The following is a 22,338-nucleotide window of genomic DNA, read 5'->3' on the forward strand; positions in this document are numbered from 1 at the left end:
TTTCAAGTCCCAACATAATCCCATCGTCATTCATTTCAGACTCATGACAGAAAGGCATCCCACTCCAGCAACCAGTGAAGTGGGGATTGCACCGATATGCAGACTGCCATTAACCCGAACTTTCAAATCAGCTGTCCAGAGCAGTGGACCCGAGTGGGGAGGGCAGGGGGAAAAAGGGACCAGAAGGCAGATGGCAGAACGAGCAATTCTCTCAGGTTCATCTCTGAATGATGAATATTCCAACAGAATATTCGGGGGGTGGGGGGAAACAGACCGGGTGGCAAGGGTAGAAATATAGCCTCACAGTTTCCTGTACCCTGTTCACTCCTCAGGGAGATGACCACCAAGCCATCCAGTTGGAATCTCTGCTCAATAGTTTCATAAGCAATGTTATGTGTGGCAAGGTTGGGCAACCAGGTTAATGGAGCTAAGATCTACATTCCAATGGTGCTATTTCCACCTTGTCCCCATTACCCCAAAAAATGATGGGTAAGAAAGGGCTTGGCTATTAGCTAGAAAGTATCACCAGAGACAAATCTTTATCAGCATATTACATGGAGCAATGCCATACCACCCCATAAATGTTTCACCATCAGACTTTTGGAAAAAAAAACAATGACACAGCTTCAGAAACAAGGACAAGAATACAAGTACCCTCCCCCACACACATCCCCCTCACGGCCACAGGCTCACAGCAGGAAAAGTGTTTCTGGAAGAGCAGCATTGATGCGACTCAGGGCCCAGATACATTAACTGGGGGAGGGTTGGGCGAGCGTCGCAGCAGTGGGGTATCAGGGTCAGTTTCAGTCCCAGAGCCAGAGCAGCCACTGACCCTGGGAGGAGGGTTGGAGGGGGGGGGGGTGGGAGGGAAGGTGGGAAGAGGGTCAAGGTCAGGGGTCGGCCGGTTGCCCCCCCCTCCCGGCATTGGTCACGATTCCTCATTTCCTGAGTCGTCATCATCGTCGAAGAAATCTCCATCCCCATCTTCTTCGTCATCCATGTCGTCATCATATAGATCATCGTACAGCAAGTCCAAGCTGTTGTCATGTGGCGGAGCTTTCGTCTTGACGCAGTACTCTGCCAGGGTGGTCGGTACCTTCACACCGTCCTTGTCTGCTTCTGCCTTGGTGGCCAAGACCTGTTTTCTGAGGAAGACAGTTAAAAAAAATCCATTTCCCCATTTAGAGACAATACAGATCAAGAAAGCCTCGTTACAGCTCAAACGTCAACAAGGATTTGCAACACAGGAAGGCATCGAACTCAATGCTCTGTCCCACAGAAGACCTCCACACACCATTACAACCCATCCCCATATCCTTTTTGCTGCTTTCTTGTCCCCATGTCTTTACCTCAACCATTTTTTAATGGCAGCAAGCTCAACATTCTCCCTGCTTACGAGATTCTCCAATTCAGAAGGAATCTGCTTCGGCCAACCTTGCTCACTCAGCGACTCCCACAGAGTGAACGCAAGACACCAACAAGAGAGAAACAAGTCTTCAGACGCTGTGATTGCAATAAAGAGAAATGCTGGAGGAACTCAGCAGGTCTCACAGCGTCATTAGGAGGCAAAGATAATTTAACCAATGGTTCAGATCCAAGCCCTTCAAGGTATGAGCAAAAGGCTGGGAGGGGGAGAAGGAAGAGCAAGGGGAGTGTGGGTAAGAGAGAGAACAGACAAAAAGCAATAATTGGATATGGATGATGGATAGGGGACAGGAGAGGAAATAATTGATTGGGGGAGGGAGTGGCTCTGAATTCAGGGCTGGAGGACAGGAGACAGAGGGAAAGGGAAGGGCACAAAGAGCTATGGGGAGAAACCAGGATAGGGGAAGGGTAGGGGGCTGATGGTAACTGGAGAAATCGATGTTAATGCCATTAGGTTGGAGGGTGCCCAGAGGGTGCTGTTCCTCCAATTTGCTGGTGGTCTCAGTCTAGCAGTGCATGAGACCAAGGACAGACATGTCAGGAAGGGAATGGGATGGGGAACTGACATGGGTGGCCACTGGGAGATCCACGCTATTACAGCGGGGAGAGCTGAGGTGCCTAACGAAGTGATCTTCCAGCCAGCGTTCTGTCACTTTGATGTAGAGGAGACCACAAAAGGAGCACTGGATGCAGGGCTGGATGCCACCTGCAGATTCACAAGTGAAGTGTTGCTTCACTTTTGATTCAAAATTAAAGATTTTATTGTCATGTAATAAAACAGAAAATGTGATATTACACAAAATTTCCTTTAGTCCACCGCAAGGCAACACAAAACTTTGTTATCAGCAGTAATTCCCCAGTGGCCCTTTCCGCCACTGACGTGATCCCTTCACCAGACATCTCTTCTCCACGACTCCCTTGTCCTCCCTTCCCACCAATCGCCCCCTTGACGCCTATCCCTGTGATCGCAAGAAATGCTAATCTAGCACCCACACCTCTCTCACCACGTCAGTTACACACATTTACCTTGCAAGAGCACCATGAGAGCCCACGTTTCTCCAACATTTACTGTGTTCTTATAAGACACCAACAGATCAGGGCAGTGCTCTCATTTGGTATCAACTCACACACCATCCCGTTTCATCAACTACACAATTCTTTTTGGAGTGATTAACCACAGAGACCATTTGAATATTGAGTAATCGTGGCAGCACTCCACAGAGAAATCCAGTCAATCTCTATCATTTAGGCCTGCAAACTTCCTCTTCTCAACTGCCAGTCCAATTTAGTTTTGAAATGAATGTGCACTCCTACTTTCCCTGTAAGCTGCGAGTTCCAGGTCATTACTTCTCAGTGCATCTAGTTCTTCCCCTGTATAGCACATCTGCTTTTGTGCAACCATTCTCAACAGGAGCCACAGCACATGGTGGGGTGGGGAAGAAGGAGGCATGGACTGAAATCATAAAATATTTTAATTTTTTTTAATGTAGTCAGTAGGAGAGAAGTACAGAAAAAAAAACTAAACTTGACTGCTTCACAGGGAAGGGAGCCCATAAACGTGAGCAGAGTCCTGCGGGGGCATCATAAAAGGTCGAGAATGGCTGCTCAAGGTACAAAAACCAAGATGTCACATTTCATCTTCAAAGATCTACACACATAAATCCACATCTTAAATCTTGAACACTTTTCTCCAGACTTTGTGCACCAATTTTGAGGTTAAATTCCATTAGCAATTGTCTGCCAATTCTGCCAGCTTAAATCCCGTTGCAATCAATTGACATCAGTTTGCTGAACTTTAAAATTTAGTATTGGTAATTTTTTAAAAAAGAAACTGTTATTTGATCTTCTGCAATAAAAATGTTTTTTTTTAAAAAAAAGCAGATGACCTCACTCCCTTGAAGAACCCTATTCTTTGCCAGGTTTGAGGAATGTCAACACTCATTCACCATTACCCATTGTTCTATGTCCATAAGCCAATAAATGTTCCTAAATATCCACAGCATTCCCACATCATCCATCCAAGTTACTACATTAAAAGGTTCAGTTGGGTCAAACAACCTGCCATTTGCAAACCAGTCCTGGCTCTCATCAATACACTCAAGCCTCTCAGCAAGAATACGAGGTTCCACCGCAACCCCTCCCCCTTACCACACATACTATAGATCAATGGTATCAAGTTGTCTCGCCTAGGATTACTAGGAATGTCCTTGTGCCTTACATGTGCCATTTTGCAATCTTCTGGTGCATTGCACATAGTGTCATCCTCCCTTCTGCTGTTTTCATTCCCTTCAGAAAACTGGGATGCATCCAACACCCACTTCCAACACCTATCCAACACCCACTTCAGGAAGCTTCCAACACCCACTTCAAGCACAAGCAGGGTGCATGAGAAAGTCTGTACTCCCTCTTCCCATACACCAAAACTTTATCTTACCAGGGTTTCCCACCTTCTGTCTTTATTATATCAATGTGTTAAAACTAACAAAAACAGGTTTTTGTATTAATTGGAATATCTTGGGTCCAAAGCCAGCCAGTGCCAAGGGGACCAGTTTGACTGAACTGTCAGCAACAATTTCCACTTTGACTATGAACCACTGTTCTCTCACCTACTCCACCATTTGACAAGATCATGATTGATCTAATTGTGACCCCCCAGCCCCCCCATCCCAAATTTGCATACTCCTAATGTTTCAACCTCCACCACCACCCCAAGGCATTCCAGGCACCCACAAATTGGTGTGTAAAATAAAACTTACCCTAAAGTCTCCTTTAAACTTTCCTCCCTTCACTTTGTACAGTTGTCCTCTGGTGTTTGTTACTCCTGCCCTGGGAAAAGGGTGCTGAATGCTTACCTTATCTATGCCTCTCAGAACCTATTAAGTCACCTCTCATCCTTCTTTCTTCCAGAGAGAAGAGTGCCAGCTCTGCTACATCTGCCTCTTAAGACTTATTTTCCAATTCAGGCAACATCCTCGTAAATCTCCTCTGCACCCTCTCCAAAGTTTCCACATCCTTCCGATAATGAGGTGACCAGAGCTGAACACAATAAGTGTGGTCTCACCAGAGATTTATAGAGTTGCCACATGACCTCCCGACTCCTGAACTTAATCCTCCGACTAATGAAGCCTATCTTTAGCATCTCCAGTGTCCATCATTAGTAAACACTGACACAAAGCACTCAGAAGCATACTTGCGCTGCATCTTTAGGCACTCCCTCTCAACACTTCAACATTCAATTCAAAAAGTGTTCAACAAAAAAAATTGGGTTTTGTTTTTCCTGAACTATTTATTCTTGTATTTTCTTTCCCAGGATTATTTCACTCTGGCTCTCTCACCTGACATACACCTTATTCTGCCTTATTATTCATCCTCTTATCATCCAAGAAGAGTCCTGGGCTCTGGTTCATCAATACTTCATTTTGTTTAATGTTTTTCTATCTATCAATAATATTGTGGCCAGGTCCCCTCTCATGTTAGTCCTCTTCCAATTTAGAAATCTTACACTAGACCAGCCATTCTCAACTTTTTTTTTGGCTGTGGCCCCCCCTCAGGGCTCTGCTCAAAGTTTATGGGGCCCCTTCCCTGTGAAGCGATCAAGTTTTGATTTCTTCTGTACTTCTTCCCGACCTAAAAAAAACATTTTAAATTTAAATTTAGACATACAGCATGGCAACAGGCCCACGTGTCTGTGACATCCAGTTGACCTATAACCCCCTTGTGCGTTTCGAACACTGGGAGGAAACCACAGCCCTGGAGAACACACAGCAGACATGGGGAAAGCATACAAACTCCTTACAGACAGCAAGGGATTCGAACCCGATCACTGGCGCTGTAACAGCACTGCGCTTACCATTATGTGAGGTGAAAAGAAAACAGGGATTTTACTTCAATGTGCTGTTTCTCTCATGGGGGCTACAGGTCCTGCGTTGATATTGTCTGCTCCAGACTGTTCCTTGGTCTTCTCCTAACCCCCTCCCCCCCCCCCCCCCCCCGCCACAATACAAGTTAAAATTTCACAAAACAATGTATCATTACCCAATTTGAAATCTCAAATGCCCAGAAGGCACAGCAGACATAACCATGTTCACCAACCACTGAAGACATGCATGCAAGGACCTGACTCAAGGCAGCAGCCATCCTCACAAAAGACAGCCATAACCCTGGCCACAATCTCTTCTCATTGTTACTATCAGTCAGATGTAAAGAAGCTTGGTCTGCCACCTCTAGCTTCAAGAACAGTACCCCCTAAAATAAAAAATTTAAAAAAAACAGTACCCCCTCGCCCCACTGCCCAACAGCTATTAGGGTCTTGAACCTCCTCAAACTGCCTTAACCACAACACCTCTTCAAGACTGCAAAAGATCTGTCTGCACCACTGACAATGCACCATGAGCCAACTGTGAATATTTATCTACTTTTTTTCTTTTATACAACTTGGGTGATACTTAAATTGTTGGTGTTTTATGCACCTGGGAAGTTGCGGCAAGTGGTGATAGGTTGCACCTGCACATTGTATTCATGTACGACAACAAACACCATTTAATTACTCTTCCCCAAGTGTTCTCTCACAGACAGTTGATCCCTTCTCCATTCACAGAGCAATCACCCCCCCTCACATTAACTCTTGCCTGTGGGCCTGTGCCCCTCCTCCCCCATTTTATTCAGATGCCTGCCTACATTTTGCTTGCACCTTGACAAAGGCCTCAAGCCCAAAAACGTTGGTTATGTATCTTTATCTTTGCTAATATAAAGTACACCCTTTGACCGGCTGAGTTTCTCCAGCGTTGTGTTTTTACTTCCATCACTGGGTCTGCAGACTTCTTTGTTTCCACACCAGATGCTTTTTTTTTTTGAACAGAACTGACAGCATAATGGTGAAAAGAAATTCTGAATGATTCCAGAAATCACTCGCTTTTTTCCTTAACACTTGTAACAGCACACTCACCTAATAATCTCTGAATATTCTCTATCCTTTCCTTTGCTGTCTCGCCATTTTCGGAACATCACTGAAGCATCCACATTAGCAGGAGAAAAGGTGTTTGGCTCATTCAGAAGGGAAATGACACTGAGGAGAATTGTCCTGCATCGGAAACCCAGGAAGAGAGTTACAGACAGCCGGAGACACTTACACTTGAATGCATGCAAGTACTCAGAAAAGAACAGACAAACAGCACAGGCTGGAAACAAAACCCCAACACCTGTGCTGCCCAGATGCCTGTACCTGACATTCTGTGTGGGATTCCATCTCTCAGAGGGCAATTCTCCACTCTGGGGGTCATCGACGGGTGGATGCAGAATTGAAATGCACACATCCCCATTCTGCAGGAAAAAGGAGTGAAATTGACCCCTTAAATAGTTTGTCCGAAGCCAAAACATAATGGCCGTCTTCCTGCACCCTGATCATTACACATGACGGTGAAACCCAATTTTCTAATTGAAGCTAGTACTTCTATTGCCCGATTCCTACCATGCCAGTTTCAGCCTCAGCATGCCTCATCTACGTTGCACTCCAGAACAAAAAAAGCACACTCCCAACAAAACCCTGATTTTGCCCAGACCTGGGAACATATCCTCCCAACCTCAAAACCGAAAGTATATAGTCTCCGACATACCTGTGAAAATATTCTCAAAGGCCAGCAATGCAGGTACAAACCGTGGTTAAGGTCGAAAAGAGGATACTGACTTTTGTTAGCTTAAAAGAGGGAGATCATGGTACAACTGTATAAACCCTTAGTTAAGTCACAGTCAGAATATTGTGTTCAATTATAGCAAGAGGGGAAGATTCACCAGGATGTTGCTGGAAATGGAGCATTTCAGCTCTCAGAGTTGGGTAGGCTAGAGTTTCTTTCTTTAAAGCAACAAAGGCTGTCTGAACAAGGAATACAAAATTCAGATGGATAGTGAAAAATTCTTTCCCTTAACATTGTTTTTAGGCAAGAGGTAAAGGATTTGAGGATTGCTTTCCCCCCAGCCAGTTGAAACCTGACAGCAAACAGCGAGGGGCAGCAGCCTACAAGGGAGCAACGGAACATTACAGGGCACCCAAAACGGGGAGAACAACCCCTGTTGAGAACGAGAAGCCAAAACGTATTCTTTACTTCAGGCAGGAACCCCTAAAGAAGGGGCTTGATAAATCAAGACAAAGGTGGGAATCAGATTTGGGTATAGAATTTGATCCATTTTGCTTGCCCGACCAATGTTTTCAATGCGGTCAAGAAATAGGTATTTTCTTGCATTCATCCTGGTCATGTCCTAAAGTGAAGCCTTCCTGGGAAGATTTGGATAATCTCCTGGAAAAGAATTTACTGGAATTCAATACCCTCAGACTCCTGAATTATTTTTATTGGGGAATTTAGAAGACGCAAGACCTAAAATGAGGCTGTCAAAATAAAATTCGTTAAGCTGGCTTTAGCAGTGGCCAGGAAATGCATAGCAGTTACTTGGAAATCTGATTCCCAACTAGGTTTAGCCGACTGGAATATAGAAATGCATCATTGTGTTCCCCTGAAGAAGACCACCTCTTTGCTTGGCTTCGCGGACGAAGATTTATGGAGGGGGTAAAAAGTCCACGTCAGCTGCAGGCTCGTTTGTGGCTGACAAGTCCGATGCGGGACAGGCAGACACGATTGCAGCGGTTGCAGGGGAAAATTGGTTGGTTGGGGTTGGGTGTTGGGTTTTTCCTCCTTTGCCTTTTGTCAGTGAGGTGGGCTCTGCGGTCTTCTTCAAAGGAGGTTGCTGCCCGCCAAACTGTGAGGCGCCAAGATGCACGGTTTGAGGCGTTATCAGCCCACTGGCGGTGGTCAATGTGGCAGGCACCAAGAGATTTCTTTAGGCAGTCCTTGTACCTTTTCTTTGGTGCACCTCTGTCACGGTGGCCAGTGGAGAGCTCGCCATATAACACGATCTTGGGAAGGCGATGGTCCTCCATTCTGGAGACGTGACCCATCCAGCGCAGCTGGATCTTCAGCAGCGTGGACTCGATGCTGTCGACCTCTGCCATCTCGAGTACTTCGACGTTAGGGATGTAAGCGCTCCAATGGATGTTGAGGATGGAGCGGAGACAACGCTGGTGGAAGCGTTCTAGGAGCCGTAGGTGGTGCCGGTAGAGGACCCATGATTCGGAGCCGAACAGGAGTGTGGGTATGACAACGGCTCTGTATACGCTTATCTTTGTGAGGTTTTTCAGTTGGTTGTTTTTCCAGACTCTTTTGTGTAGTCTTCCAAAGGCGCTATTTGCCTTGGCGAGTCTGTTGTCTATCTCATTGTCGATCCTTGCATCTGATGAAATGGTGCAGCCGAGATAGGTAAACTCAGAAACAGGTAGGATGTATTTTCAAGAATATCGAATTCATACCCAAGGTACATCAGGGTAAATCTTTAACGATTCCCCCCCCACCCCCTCAGCCCCCCCACTCCTGTCTCTCCCCGCCCCTGGATGCAATTATTGGTACTATCACTGTGAAAAAAACTGCACAAAAACTTGCATTGTGTATGGGCGCAGACTTGCTGTAGTTCCAGAATGTGAAGTGATTAGCATGGAATTACTCAAAGATCTACGCAAAACGAGGCGTGGTAAAAAGTAGCAACCATTTTATTTTCTAACTTGCATTTTTTAATGTAGCTTCATATTGGGGAAGTTCGTCATATGGACATTTTTCTTGAAACCACTCCACTGTAATATGGATGTTGTCTGTTCTGTAATTAAGCTGGGGAAGGTCTATAGATTCTCCCATGCATATATATCTATTCGTAACAGCACACCTGTCAACACCAATGGCATCACGAAGAAAGCCTCTACTTCCTCAGGAGTTTGCGGAGGAGCTAGTGGAGTTGTTCAAGTGAACCGGTACGGACTTGAAGGGCCGACATGGCCTGTTTCCGTGCTGTAAACGGTTATAAGTCAGTTTATTTGACCCTTGATGGGAGTAGGGTTTATCCAAAGTGAAGCTTTTTGCTATTCTTTCTCTTTTCTTTTTCTTCTTGTTTTTTTGGGGGGGTGGGGGGGGGGTGTTCCTCTTATTTTGTTCTTCTTTCTCGCTATTATCTTTGGATCAACATGGACTTTGAAAGTCAGCTCTGATGGTGAACGGATCTGTATGTATGGAAGGGGTGGAGGGAGGGAGGGACAGTTTTGTATTTTGTGAGAAAAAGTTTAATATATTGTATATTTAAAATGTCACTATGTATATAACTTTTGAAAAAATAACAAAAAAACATGGCCATTGAATTTGCATTTTTGTTACATTATTGTAATTTTTCTTTCTTTATAATAATTGAATCACACATTAATTATTTTTCTCTCCCCTTCTTCAATGTCGACAAGCAGGTCGATGTTTGTATTTTTTTGTTAATATTATCGATATTGATGTTTTTCTTTTTGATTATTCTTTGTCTTGACGACATTGAAAATTCTCAAAACAAAATATTCAAAAAAGGAGGCAGTGGTGACGCCCCCACAGGACAGTGACGACGGCAGCGGACCAGCAAAATGCTCAGAGGCTGAAGGTCCCAGACTGACAGACAAAAGTTGGAAGCACATCATGTACATTACATTCTACTTGACAATAAAGGGAGTCTTTGAACCTGGAATATACTCCCTGATGAAATGGGAGATGCAGATTCTCTCGCAACATTTAGCAAGTACTAAAGTAAGCAATGGCATTAAAAGGCAACTGACCAAGTGTAGGGAAATTACTGACCTAACTAAACAGAGAACCAAAAGGCCAATTTCTGTGGTACCTGATCGACTGTCCTGCCCTCAAGTTCTCTACGCCAAGGTCCCCTTGCTCCACACTGTCCCCCAACGCTTCTAGAACAATACCCCACCCTCGATGTGTGCACGCATTCATTTCCCCCCCCCCCTCAAATCTTACCTCATAGATATTCGGATGCCACATCTTGGTGAGGAACCGGAATGATGGCGGAGAGTAGGGATAATCCATGGGGAACATCAGCTGAGCCTGGCAGGAAGGAAGCAAAAAGTCAAAGGGCCGAGAGCAGAAGCCCCAGATTCAACCCTGAACCAAGTCACTTAGTTTGACCAGCCTCAAAATATCCTTGGGTCACATTGGCTGCCAAGATTCATGCACGAGCTGCAGAATGCTCGACCTCACCCCTCAATATGGTAGATCTATCACTATTGTATGGACAGTACTGAAGGTTGCACCGTACCAGAATCCATCAGGAGCAGGCTATCAGATTGAAATGTATTAAGACAGTCTGCAGTGATCCAACCAACCTTGTGTGAGTGTTGAAGAATGCCATTGGAGAGCAGCAGCAATCATCAAGGATCCACACCACCCAGCAGATGCTCTGTTCGCGCTGCTGCCATCAGGATAGAGGTATAGGTGTCACAAGGTTCAGGAACACCTGCTACCCCTCCACCATCAGACTCCTTGACAATAAACTCAAAACCTGCTACACCTCCACCATCAACAATAAACTCAATCAGGGACTCATTTAAGGACTTTTATTTGTGCACTATTTTTTTACCCCTCCCTGTATTGCACAATTTGTCTACATGCGTACTTCAGGTCCAGTTTTTTTTTTTGCGTCACCAATAAGTGGTAATTCTGCCACAACCGCAGAAAAAGGAATCTCAGGGTTGTATGTGATGTCATGTATATACTGACAATAAATGTGAACTTTGGCATGCCAGTGAACTGAACCCAAATAGTATGAACCCAGGGTGTGCAAGGCACTGTAATGTGAGGGAATCAAGAGGGGCAATTTACAATCCCAACTTTTAAAATATTCACTTAATCCCTCCACCTCCAGGTAAAACAGATTAGGGTTTCAATCCATAGGATGACGGTAACCAGGGACACACTGGTCTTTCTTTTGCACCTCCATCTCATGGCACAATTACCAGCAACAGACCTGCCAAATTACCGAGTTCAACCCACAAGTACTTGGCGGTGTGAAAGGGGCTAATTAGAACACTGCAAGTATTCCTCACTAGCTATGCATGTGAGCCTGCAGCTCAGAAGATGTGTAATTACCAGTAGTGCATTCCATATTTAATTGTTCAGAGTTACCCGACACCACCAGCAAAGATCCTTCAATAATCCTGCTTGGGTTATGAGAACGACAATTCAGTTAGTGGGAAATATTCAGCTAGCTATGACAATGCACTTGAATTGATGCTCGATCCTTTTTGAGTAAATATGGCTCAGGAGATAATCAATCAGCATTAAAGTGGACCCCACCAGAATGGCTTCCAATGCTACTAAACATCATCCCATGTTCACCTCCATTCAGATGATGTAACCAAATAAGGTCAATTCCAGCCCCCCACTCCCAGCCCCAAATGGGTTAGGCTTCACTTGAAATCGACAAGGCAATAAATGGGATGAAGATTGGCTTGAAAACACTGTCCAAAGCAAGCGATCGTTTCCAGAACCAAAACTTGGCTTTACCAGTCTTAAAGAGGATGGTAGCTCCAAGTGGATCAGAATATGGACAGTGTGGCTGCTTAACACATTAGTTGTAAATCAATTCCTCCTCTGCTCACAGATGTGAAAATCAGGGTCAAACAATGGCCCATAGCCCCAAACCCCACCCTTGATGCAAGCACAGAGATATCTTTTTTTTTTTAAAAACTTTATTTAATCACAGAGATATCTTTGAAATAAACTTATTCCAAAAGAATACACGACAGGTTACAAAGTTCAATTTACTAATGCTGCTCAGCAAGAAGTAATGAAGTGTGTCAGAAACTGACACCAAGATATTCAATGAAAATAAGATTGGATGACCAAAGGCACTTCAAAGTCAAAGACAATGTCTTGAGTAAATGAGGTTGAAAAAATACTCCTCAAGGGTTCAAGCTGGTAAAAAAAAACACAGAAATGCTGGAAGAACACGGCCAGTCTCCACCGTCGATATTTCAGGCCTAAGCCATTCTTCAAAGTACAAGCTTGCCGAAACAGTTACTCAAGACTAGATTTATAGAGATGAGAAAAGACAAGCAGAAAAAATACAAAATTACAGAACTGCTTTAGGATGTCAGCAAATGGTCACCCTGCCATTATCCCCAAGACCTGATTCATTTCAGAGTGGTTACAACCTTGTTGATTGTCAGTCACCGAAGCCTGCAGCTAATACAAAGGTCTCAGCACCCACACCTTAACCGAGCTGGAATGATAGCAGGTGATTGACAGCAAACTCACTGTGAACCAAGATAGTTTCAGGGAGCTGTTCCCCCGGGCCAAAGCTTCAGCTTATGCTGTGACTGAAGGGTATATGCATCGGGTTTCGTACGATCTACACATAATTGTTAAACCTTTTCTCTCATATTTATGGGGAATTGAAGAAGATTTTAAACTGTATCCAGAGGAAAAAAAGGAAATACAAAGAATTGCTAGAGGAACTCAACAGGTCAGACAGGATCCCTATGGGCAGATTTGGGGCTTGAACTCTATCGAAACAAGAGGGAAGGGGCACAGGGGAAAGAAGCAGGGGAGGGGAACAGAGAAGATAGGACAGAAGGTATCAGGTGTGGAGACTGGTAGAGGGGGAAATGGAAAAGGGTGGAAGACAAGAGACAGGGAAATTAAGTACAGGATTAGGTAAAGAGATGAAAACAGTGGAATCATATAAAAGAGGGTTAACTCAAGTTATTTACATGCTCATGCCATGAGGTTTTAGGCTGTACTGGCGGAATGTGTGTTGTTCCTCAAGTTTACATTTGGACTCCCCCTAATGATGGATGAAGCCAATAACTAACATGTTGTTACAGGAATAGTTGAGAGAGTTAAAACAGTTGGCTGCAGGAAGCTCACAAATCAAATTCAAGTGGAAGATGTGCACATGAAGGCTCTGCCTGATCTGCAATGTCTGTTTGTGGCACTGGATGGAGGTAAGGGCGGAGATGCAGGAAGGAGTTACAAGGGACCCCTGCAGATCGGAGTAAGTGGCCAGGAAGATTCCAGTGCTCTCTACAAATGTGCAGATGACCCCACGGTTGTCGGCAGAATCACAAGCAGCAATGAGGAAGCCGACAGGAGGGAGAGAGATCACCTTGTTGAGTCATCCAACAATCTTGCGCTCAACTCGGCAAAACCAAGGAGATAATTTGCACTTCAGGAGGAAGTAAAATTCCTGGGTATTAATATCTCTGAGGATCTGTCCTGGAGCCTCCACGTAGATTCAATCATGAAGAAGGCTTGCCAGCGGCTATACTTTGTCAAGTGCTTGAGGAGATTCAATATGTCACCAAAGACTCTCAAAACCTTCTAAGGTGTACCATGGAAAGCATTCTGGCTGGTTGCCAACTCTCAAGACAAGAAAAATACTCCAGAGGGTTGTTAATTCGGCCTGCAACGTGACAGGCACCAGCCTTCACTCAAGGACATCTGCATGTGGCGGTGTCTTAATAAAGCAGCCTCTACCCTCAAAGACCCTCATCACCCAGGTCATACCCTCTTCACTCTACTACCATCGTGGAAAAGATACAGGAGCCTAAAGACAAGCACTCAACAGCACAAGGACGGCTTCTTCCCCACTGCCATCAGATTCCTGAATAATCAATGAACCGAAGACTCTGCCTCACTTTTCATGCGCCATTTTGTTTGTTTTTAATTTGTTGTGGTAAAAGTGGTAATATGAATGTTTACACTGTGATGCTGCCGCATAACACCAAATTCTGTAACTTGCTCATAATAAATTCTGAATGATTTGCAAATTAACCTGCTGACCCCTCGAGCTTCTCACTGTTTCCTACCGGCCACTAGTTAGCAATTCCCAAGTGCTCCCAAACCCTAAAGTAAAAGAGAATCGAGGGGAACTATTCAAGCAGAACCTCCCAGTGATACCCAACCTCCAAAAGGAAGAGGGGACACTCTTGATTTCCTTCCAGGGACAGCACTTCGACCCAATCTCACCCTAAACTCCCTGGACACGTCCCCAAACCCACTCCATCGCCCCTTATTAACTGGGTCAAAGCCATCATCAAGGATCCACACCACCCGCCACCCAAGCTCTGTTGTTACTGCTACCATCAGCAAAGAGATATTGCCGCCACAAGACTCGGACTACCAGTTCAGGAATAGCTGCTACCCCTCCACCATCAGACTCCTCAATGACAAACTCAATCAGGGACTCATTTAAGAATTCTTCCTTTCACATTTTATTTCCTCTGTTTTGCAGTTAGTTTATCTTCCTTTATTTGTTTGTATGTTGTGTACATTTTATTTGTATTACTAATAAATGGCAATTCTGCCTCACCCACAGGATAAAGAATCTCAGGAATAAAACGTACAAGTCTCCAGACACTGTGGTTGAAGTACAAACACAAAGCTGGACATACTCAACAGAAACAGTGTCCTTTATAAAGCAAAGATAAGGATACATAATCAATGATTCGGGCTTGAGCCCTTCATCAAGATATGGAAAAACGTTGTCAGGCAACTGAACAAAACGGTAGGGAGGAGGAGTATGGTGAGGAACAAGGTCCCAAAGGCAGCAGGTAATAGGTGGATAGGGGAGGGAGGGCGGGCACCAGCAAGCAGGGGGAGGAGGGATGGCTGTGAATGGAGAGGGAAGGGGCAGAGAGCCATGGGAAGGGAGGGAGAATGGAGAGTAGGTTAGGAGAAACGGGAGAAGTCAATCTATCTGGAGAGTGCCCAGACGGAAAATCAGGTGTTGTTCCTCCAATTTAAGGGTGGTCTTGGTGTGATAGTACACGAGGTTATGGACAGATATGAGTGGGGCACAGAATTGAAATTGTTGGACACTGGGAGATCCCTATCACTGATGCAGACAGAGGTGCTCAGCGAAGCGATCTCCCAGCCTGCGGCCAGAAGAGACCCGAAAGGGAGCACCGGATGCACAAGATAAAAGAGATAAAGATGCAGTCGATAAAAAGATACAAGAAACTCAGGGTTGTATGTACTCTGTCAATAAATCTGAGATCTATCCCCACCCAAGCACCGGGTCCCTGGGTTGTTTAGTGCCCACCGTTGCCCCCGTGGCCTTACCTTGAAGTAGCCACCCTCATAGTGCGTGTTGGGCGGCCCGAAGATTGCCACCTCCCAGTTGTACAGGTCAGACTCGTCGACCAGGGTAATGCGGAAACCTTCGACCGGCTCCTCCTGCAGGCTCTTCAGCTCCAACATCAGCGCCTTCTGGGAGCTGCTGGTCTGCTGATGAGCCATGACCACCCGGGGCCGGGGCCCGGCGCCGCCGGGGAGGGGTGGGGGGAGCGCAAAGCCGCGGCCACTTAGAGGCAGGCCTCGAGGCCGGGAACAGGGAGCGTCGGTGTGTGAGCCGCTACAGAGTCACTGCGAGGCCGCGGGTCAGGCCCTTCACCCCGGACGTCAAATGGCTGCAGGCCGCAGATGAGGCCCCTTTCAGCCCCCACTGTGGAGTCGCGCTGAGGCCGCTGCCTGGGTACAATGCCCCGTGACCTGCAGCGACCAATCGGGACGAAGTAGCAAATCATAATGTGTCCAATCACAGACTAGCACCGCGCGGAGCCAATCAGTGAGCAGAATAATAACTGTATCAAATCAGAAAGGCCACTCGTCCAATCGAAGGGTGGGCAACAACACTGTCATTTGTTCCCTAGCGAATCAAATGGCGGGGGCCGCGTTGGCAACCAATCAGCATCAGGGTCTCAAGTAACTATTCCGAAGCGCGTGGTTTATCCTGGGATATGGAGTTTATTGCTAAACGAAAAGGATATTTTGCGAGTGGTGGAAATAAAAATGAAGATTGAAAATATTCCGGTTATGCAGTATAATTGGACAAAGAAGCAGAGTGACCGATCAGAACTGGAGGAATTGACCCAATCCATTTGACTGTCGGTTCTTTGAAAGAACCATGCAATTACTTGTACTTCCGTACTGTTCCCTATTTAGTCCTGCTAAACTTTTACAGAACAGAGTGGGGGGGGGGGGGGGGGGAAGCACCAAACGTATTGGGTCTGGATGTTAACTGTTTCCGTTTACACAGATGTTGAACGATCCGCTGAGTATTTCCAATATCTTCTGTTTTTGTTCTATAGTTGTAGATTTTTTTTGTTCAGATTCTATAATTTATTTATTTGTGTGTGTATAATATATATTTGTGTGTGTATAATATATATATATGACTGCGCTGGATGGGTCACGTCTCCAGAATGGAGGACCATCGCCTTCCCAAGATCGTGTTATATGGCGAGCTCTCCACTGGCCACCGTGACAGAGGTGCACCAAAGAAAAGGTACAAGGACTGCCTAAAGAAATCTCTTGGTGCCTGCCACATTGACCACCGCCAGTGGGCTGATATCGCCTCAAACCGTGCATCTTGGCGCCTCACAGTTTGGCGGGCAGCAACCTCCTTTGAAGAAGACCGCAGAGCCTACCTCACTGACAAAAGGCAAAGGAGGAAAAACCCAACACCCAACCCCAACCCACCAATTTTCCCCTGCAACCGCTGCAATCTTGTCTGCCTGTCCCGCATCGGACTTGTCAGCCACAAACGAGCCTGCAGCTGACGTGGACTTTTTACCCCCTCCATAAATCTTCGTCCGCGAAGCCAAGCCAAAGAAAGAATATATATGAAAAATAATAGGCATTTTGGTAATGAATTACAGGGTGGAATTGAAGTTTTTGAGAAATTCGTATATAAAATAATAAATACACAGAAGTTACAAATTTTTTAGCTCATCAAAAGGTTCACTGGTTGTGAATCTAAAATAATAGATACCCACGAATTCGTTTCAAGGTGGAAATTAATCGTGAGCTAGCCAAAGAGTAACAATACCTGTCAGTAGATTAAAGGAGGAGAGATTATATTAAAACATACTTAGGAGTTGGTAAAGGAAGTTCTGATAATAAGTGGAGTCCAATACATTAGAGCAACTGCCTCGCAGTGCCAGAGACCCAGATTCAATTTTGACCTCAGGTGCTGACTGTATGCAGTTTGCACATTCTTTCTGCACAGGTTGTCGCCCGCATCCCAAATTTAAACCATGCAGGTTGGTAGGTTAATGACCACACGAAATATCCCAGTGTGAGGATGACCAGCTGAATCTGTGGACATGGATGAGAATATGTAGGATCAGTGAAATGTACTTCTCAAATCAGACTGCCATCAGAAATCAGTCCCCATACTATGTCTGATAGGTACAAATTTAACCAGTAAGTCCATATCTGACCCAATTTCGTGGAAACTGGTGTCACAAACACTAAATTATCATCACACTTTCCCCAAGCTTTGGCACTTCAATACTACTAGCATTCAACTTCAACAAGCTTCCTACAAGAGTGGAGCTAAATTACAGGGCAAATTGAAAACCAGTCAATCAGCAATTATTAAATTTCTATTAAAGTCAAGGTTACTCCAATATAATCTTAGGAAAGCATCCAGCCCACACAGTGTACTCAGCCGGATCCTTAAAATCCCAAGCAAACCAACTAGCTGGAGGTTTTATGGACATTTTCAACCTCTTGCTACAATGATCCGAGGGTCTCTACCTGCTTCAAAAGGTCATTTCGTTGGCCAAGAATAGAAAGGTAACGTGTCCTGATGACCATTGGCCAGTGGCACTGACATCTACCCTGATGAAGTGCTGTGAGAGGTGGGTTATGGAATGAATGAACTGCAATCTCAGGAAGAACCTGGACCAACTTCAATTTGCCTATCATCACTACAGTTCAACGGCAGATGCCATCTTGCTGGTCCTCTTACCCTGCATTAGATCACCTGAACCACAAAAGCACCTACATCAGGCTGTAAATCATTGATCACAGTGATCAACACCATCAAACCAGCAAAACCTATGATCAAGCTGCAAGATATGGAACTCTGTCTGTCCCTTTGTAACTGGATCCTTGACTTCATCAGTGTGGATCAGCACAGACCTGAAGGGACCTGTTTCTATACTGTAATGTTCTATGGTTTAATATCACCTCCTCCGTGCTGACACAACCCAAGGTTACGTGCCAAGTCCCCCACTCCATTCCCAGTACACCCATGACTGCACACCCAAATTCAACTCCAACTCAATCTGGCAATTCACTTATGACATTGCCATTGTGGGCTGAATACCTAGAAATAATGAGTCAGGCTACAGGATGGAGATCATTGTTGGGACATGGGTGGAAAAAGTGTGAACCTTCAAGTTCCTGGAAGTCCATATTTCAGAAGACCTTTCTTGGAGCCATCATATTGAAGCAATAGTTTTAAGAAGGCACACCAATGCCTCTAGTTTGAGGGGATTTGGCATGTTGTCAGATACTGTATCAAACTTCTACAGGTATACTGCAGAAAGTATAATGACTAATTGCATCACAGCCTGGTTTGGGAAATCCGACTGCCCAAGGAACACAGAGGGCTGCAGAAGGTGTAAAACATAGCCAGCTCCACAACAGGCTCTGACCTCCCATCCACTGCAGACATACATGTGAGATGCTGCCTTAAGAAGGCAGCCAACATCATAAAGTTCCCCCATCACCCTGGACACAACCTCTTCTCGCTGCTACCTTCAGGCAGAAGATTCAGAATCTTGAAAACCAGCACCTCTAGGTTCAAGAATATTTTTTACCCCCAACAGCTATTAAAATCTTGAATCTTCCTTTATTCCACTAATCATAGACTGCTCAGACACCACAAAAAAGACAATCTACACGGTTGCACCACTTTTTTGCACCAGGATTACTGTGAATATTTATTTCTGTTTAATGCATTTTTAAAGTTAAATTTACTTTTTTTTTTAAAACAAGTACATGTTTGGTTCCAGCGAGCAATAATTTTGATCCCTATGTTTATTGTACAAGGTCTATGACAAAACTCATTATCATTGATCAAGGACTGGCTGATGAAGATGCAAGTGCAAATAAACTGATCTTGGGCTTCTTCACTGAAGCTCTGAGAGAATTGGCCTGATGCCGACCATCTGTAAAATATCGGATATCTATCAAAATGTGTACTACACAACTCCTATCAATTCAGCTGGCCACCCCAAGAACAGAAGACCACAAAGTAACAATGGAATACAGGGACTATGTCTCATATCCCATGAGATACCTCCCAGTAAAGTCAGATAGTGATTAAAAGACAAGCTCTGCCTTTGGGCATCTAAACAAAAGTGTTGGAAAGAGTTGGAGTTCATTTAACCTACCATGGACATTCATCATCTCCTCCCTTTGTCAGGAAGGGACAGCAATGACTGCACTTCCTGAGAAGACTGAAGCGGGCAAGGCTACCAGCCACCTTCTGAAGGAGCTCTATCAAGAGTGTCCTGCCTGGCTGCATCACAATGAGGTATGGATGCTGCAGAGAAATAGATTGGCGGTCAATCCACAGGACCATAAGACAACAGAGAGGATCACTGGAGTCTCCCCCCACCACCCACCATCGATGTGATCATTGTCTCAAGAGGAAGCACAAAATCATTGGGGATCCCTTCCACCACACACACAGCATCTTTCAGCTGCTCCTGTCGATACAGGAGTATCAGAGCCAGCACCACCAGGCTGAGGAATAGCTTTTTCCCACCGGCAGAGATTATACTGAACAACCAAATGAACTGTTCACACTAACCATCCAAGAATCTCATATTCATAATAAAACAATATTTATTTGTATAGAAGATGAACACTTGTCCTGAATAATGTATTGTATTTTATGTCTGGTTGAGTGTCTGTGTGATTTACACCAAGAACTGAAGAACGCTGTTTCATCGGGTTGACTTGAAGATCCAAAGGTTCAAACCTTGAATAATGCTCATGGTCTACTGTGCAGCAGTGATCTCCGCCCTCATATTAGTTGCTGAGACAAAGACTACCCATAACAGGCAATGAAGAAGTACTATGGTCCTTGTCCCAACATAGTCCTTCATATCGACTGGCAGAATAATAGAACCAGCATTAGCATTCCCTCCCGGGCAACATTTCAAGAGCTGCATCCCAAATTATATTTAGTTCCACTGGTTAGACCAAATCACTAGCATGCCTGATGCAAGTCTACTGGAAATGATTCTGCTTTGGCAAGAAATTACCAGAGAATTCAAGGATATTCTTGAAGCCTCTACCAAAACATTCATGGGAGAAGGCATATTCAGGAAAAGCTGGAGTATCTTCAGTGGGAGCAAACACAGAACTCTTTCTCTTTCTCTCTTTGGCTTGGCTTCGCGGACGAAGATTTATGGAGGGGGTAAATGTCCACGTCAGCTGCAGGCTCGTTTGTGGCTGACAAGTCCGATGTGGGACAGGTAGACACTGTTGCAGCGGTTGCAGGGGAAAATTGGTGGGTTGGGGTTGGGTTTTTCATCCTTTGTCTTTTGTCAGTGAGGTGGGCTCTGCGGTCTTCTTCAAAGGAGGTTGCTGCCCGCCGAACTGTGAGGCGCCAAGATGCACGGTTTGAGGCGATATCAGCCTACTGACGGTGGTCAATGTGGCAGGCACCAAGAGATTTCTTTAGGCAGTCCTTGTACCTCTTCTTTGGTGCACCTCTGTCACGGTGGCCAGTGGAGAGCTCGCCATATAACACGATCTTGGGAAGGCGATGGTCCTCCATTCTGGAGACGTGACCTACTCAGCGCAGTTGGATCTTCAGCAGCAAACCACCCTCCAAACTGCCCACCAATTTAACCAATACATCAAGGACCTTCTGCTCTAATTGTCACAGTCTGTCGGTTCCACATTAACCTAAGAACCCTTGGATAAAGAGTGAAAGTAAATCATCCTCAAGCCTACAGATGATGATAAAGTGAACAAAATTACAGGACAGACTCTAGAGTAATTGAGCTACTTTATTTATGGAATAATAGATATCTGGAAGCAAGTTATAGGCTGGAATTAAATCCAGTAGTTCAGAATAGAACAGATGCATGGAAATAAGGTAAAGATTGGAATTTATCCGTGAATGAGTTTGTTGCCTGCTTTCGCACATAGACTCTGCTTTTTGTTTATAACCCACCTCAGGGACCACAGGATATTCTATTGCATTTGGGTAAGTGGGGGGAGACCGTGTCTTCACGTTACTGTTGTCATATCCAATGAATACCCAGACATTTTGTTTACCACATTTCATAAATTGACTCAAGGTTTTCAATGAAGACGCCAGTTTATGCTGCCCTCCCCCACAATAATTTAACCTTGTACGACATCACACCAACATTATGACTAAAGCAGACCTCCACATTTGGTCATTTCAGTATATTTTCTTTCATTTTTAAATGTGGTGCAATGGACCCAAGTGCATCGGCTGCATGGGTGATGAAGACATAGAATGGCTTTGTGGGAATTGATAACATTGCTGTTCCCAGACTGGAGGATATTTATTGCCCATCTATTCTTGGCTTGGTGGGGCTGGGCTGGGGACTGGATTCTGGCCTCATTCGGCCTAGGATTGGAAGAGGAAGATAGTTTCTACAAGTACGAAATGGAATCCTCCTTCCAATTATCCTCGGATGAAGAAATGGAATCTACCAAGGTTCCGCTGCCCGCCCCAACGCGCAGGGCATCCTGGGGAGGAGAGATTAAGAAGAAAGTGGAACGTCACAACCAATCATTCCAGCCGGGAATGGCTGACATCACCAGGCTACATTTCAGGGACATCCCTCGCACACCCCGGGTTAGACGCAGATCAGAACACAGGGCACAGCACCGCAGAACCCACCGGTTATGGGGGGACAACATCCGCAGGAAACCAGGAAGGCGAGGAAAGGAGTTTCTAAAACAGTGGCTAAATGATGTGCTGGACAGACAGAAGTAAGTCAACTCCAAACTCACTTGGGTCAGCATTGATTGCAAGATCTGGAATTCCATCAATTTTTTGACCGGCTTCGAGAAACTTCAAAATGCAAGTCACTGGAGCCCAGTATATCTAGGTTGAATATATAAAAGGAATTTTGAATTTAAAAATTGACGTCAGTTCCAAGCTCCCTCTGTGGATAACCTGGGGTGGCTCAAAACCAAGTTGACT

The 22,338-nt window shown here is 45.0% G+C and overlaps 1 protein-coding gene across 1 annotated transcript; it reads right to left on the bottom strand.

Moving 5' to 3' along the window:
• Positions 1-513: 513 nt before the first annotated feature.
• LOC138758605 (ubiquitin-conjugating enzyme E2 R2-like) lies at positions 514-15,843 on the bottom strand. The gene is made up of 5 exons (XM_069927811.1): positions 15,405-15,843; positions 10,299-10,385; positions 6,647-6,744; positions 6,371-6,505; positions 514-1,145 (listed from the first exon to the last, which is right to left on the bottom strand). The coding sequence occupies exons 1-5, from the start codon at positions 15,579-15,581 to the stop codon at positions 929-931; spliced, it is 714 nt and encodes a 237-aa protein (XP_069783912.1). The 5' UTR covers positions 15,582-15,843; the 3' UTR covers positions 514-928.
• Positions 15,844-22,338: the final 6,495 nt, after the last annotated feature.

The sequence above is a fragment of the Narcine bancroftii genome, chromosome 3 (assembly GCF_036971445.1).
Source record: "Narcine bancroftii isolate sNarBan1 chromosome 3, sNarBan1.hap1, whole genome shotgun sequence".
In the NCBI taxonomy this organism is placed as follows: Eukaryota; Metazoa; Chordata; class Chondrichthyes; order Torpediniformes; family Narcinidae; genus Narcine; species Narcine bancroftii.

What these genes read in the sequence shown, in the direction of transcription:
- LOC138758605 (XM_069927811.1), bottom strand. Translation starts at nt 15,581, where the DNA reads ATGGCTCATCAGCAGACCAGCAGCTCCCAGAAGGCGCTGATGTTGGAG. An exon ending in ATGAGGGTGGCTACTTCAAG is followed by an intron (nt 10,386 to 15,404) that starts GTAAGGCCACGG and finishes CCTTCCTGCCAG; the next exon opens with GCTCAGCTGATGTTCCCCAT. An exon ending in GAATATTCAGAGATTATTAG is followed by an intron (nt 1,146 to 6,370) that starts GTGAGTGTGCTG and finishes TGTCTTCCTCAG; the next exon opens with AAAACAGGTCTTGGCCACCA.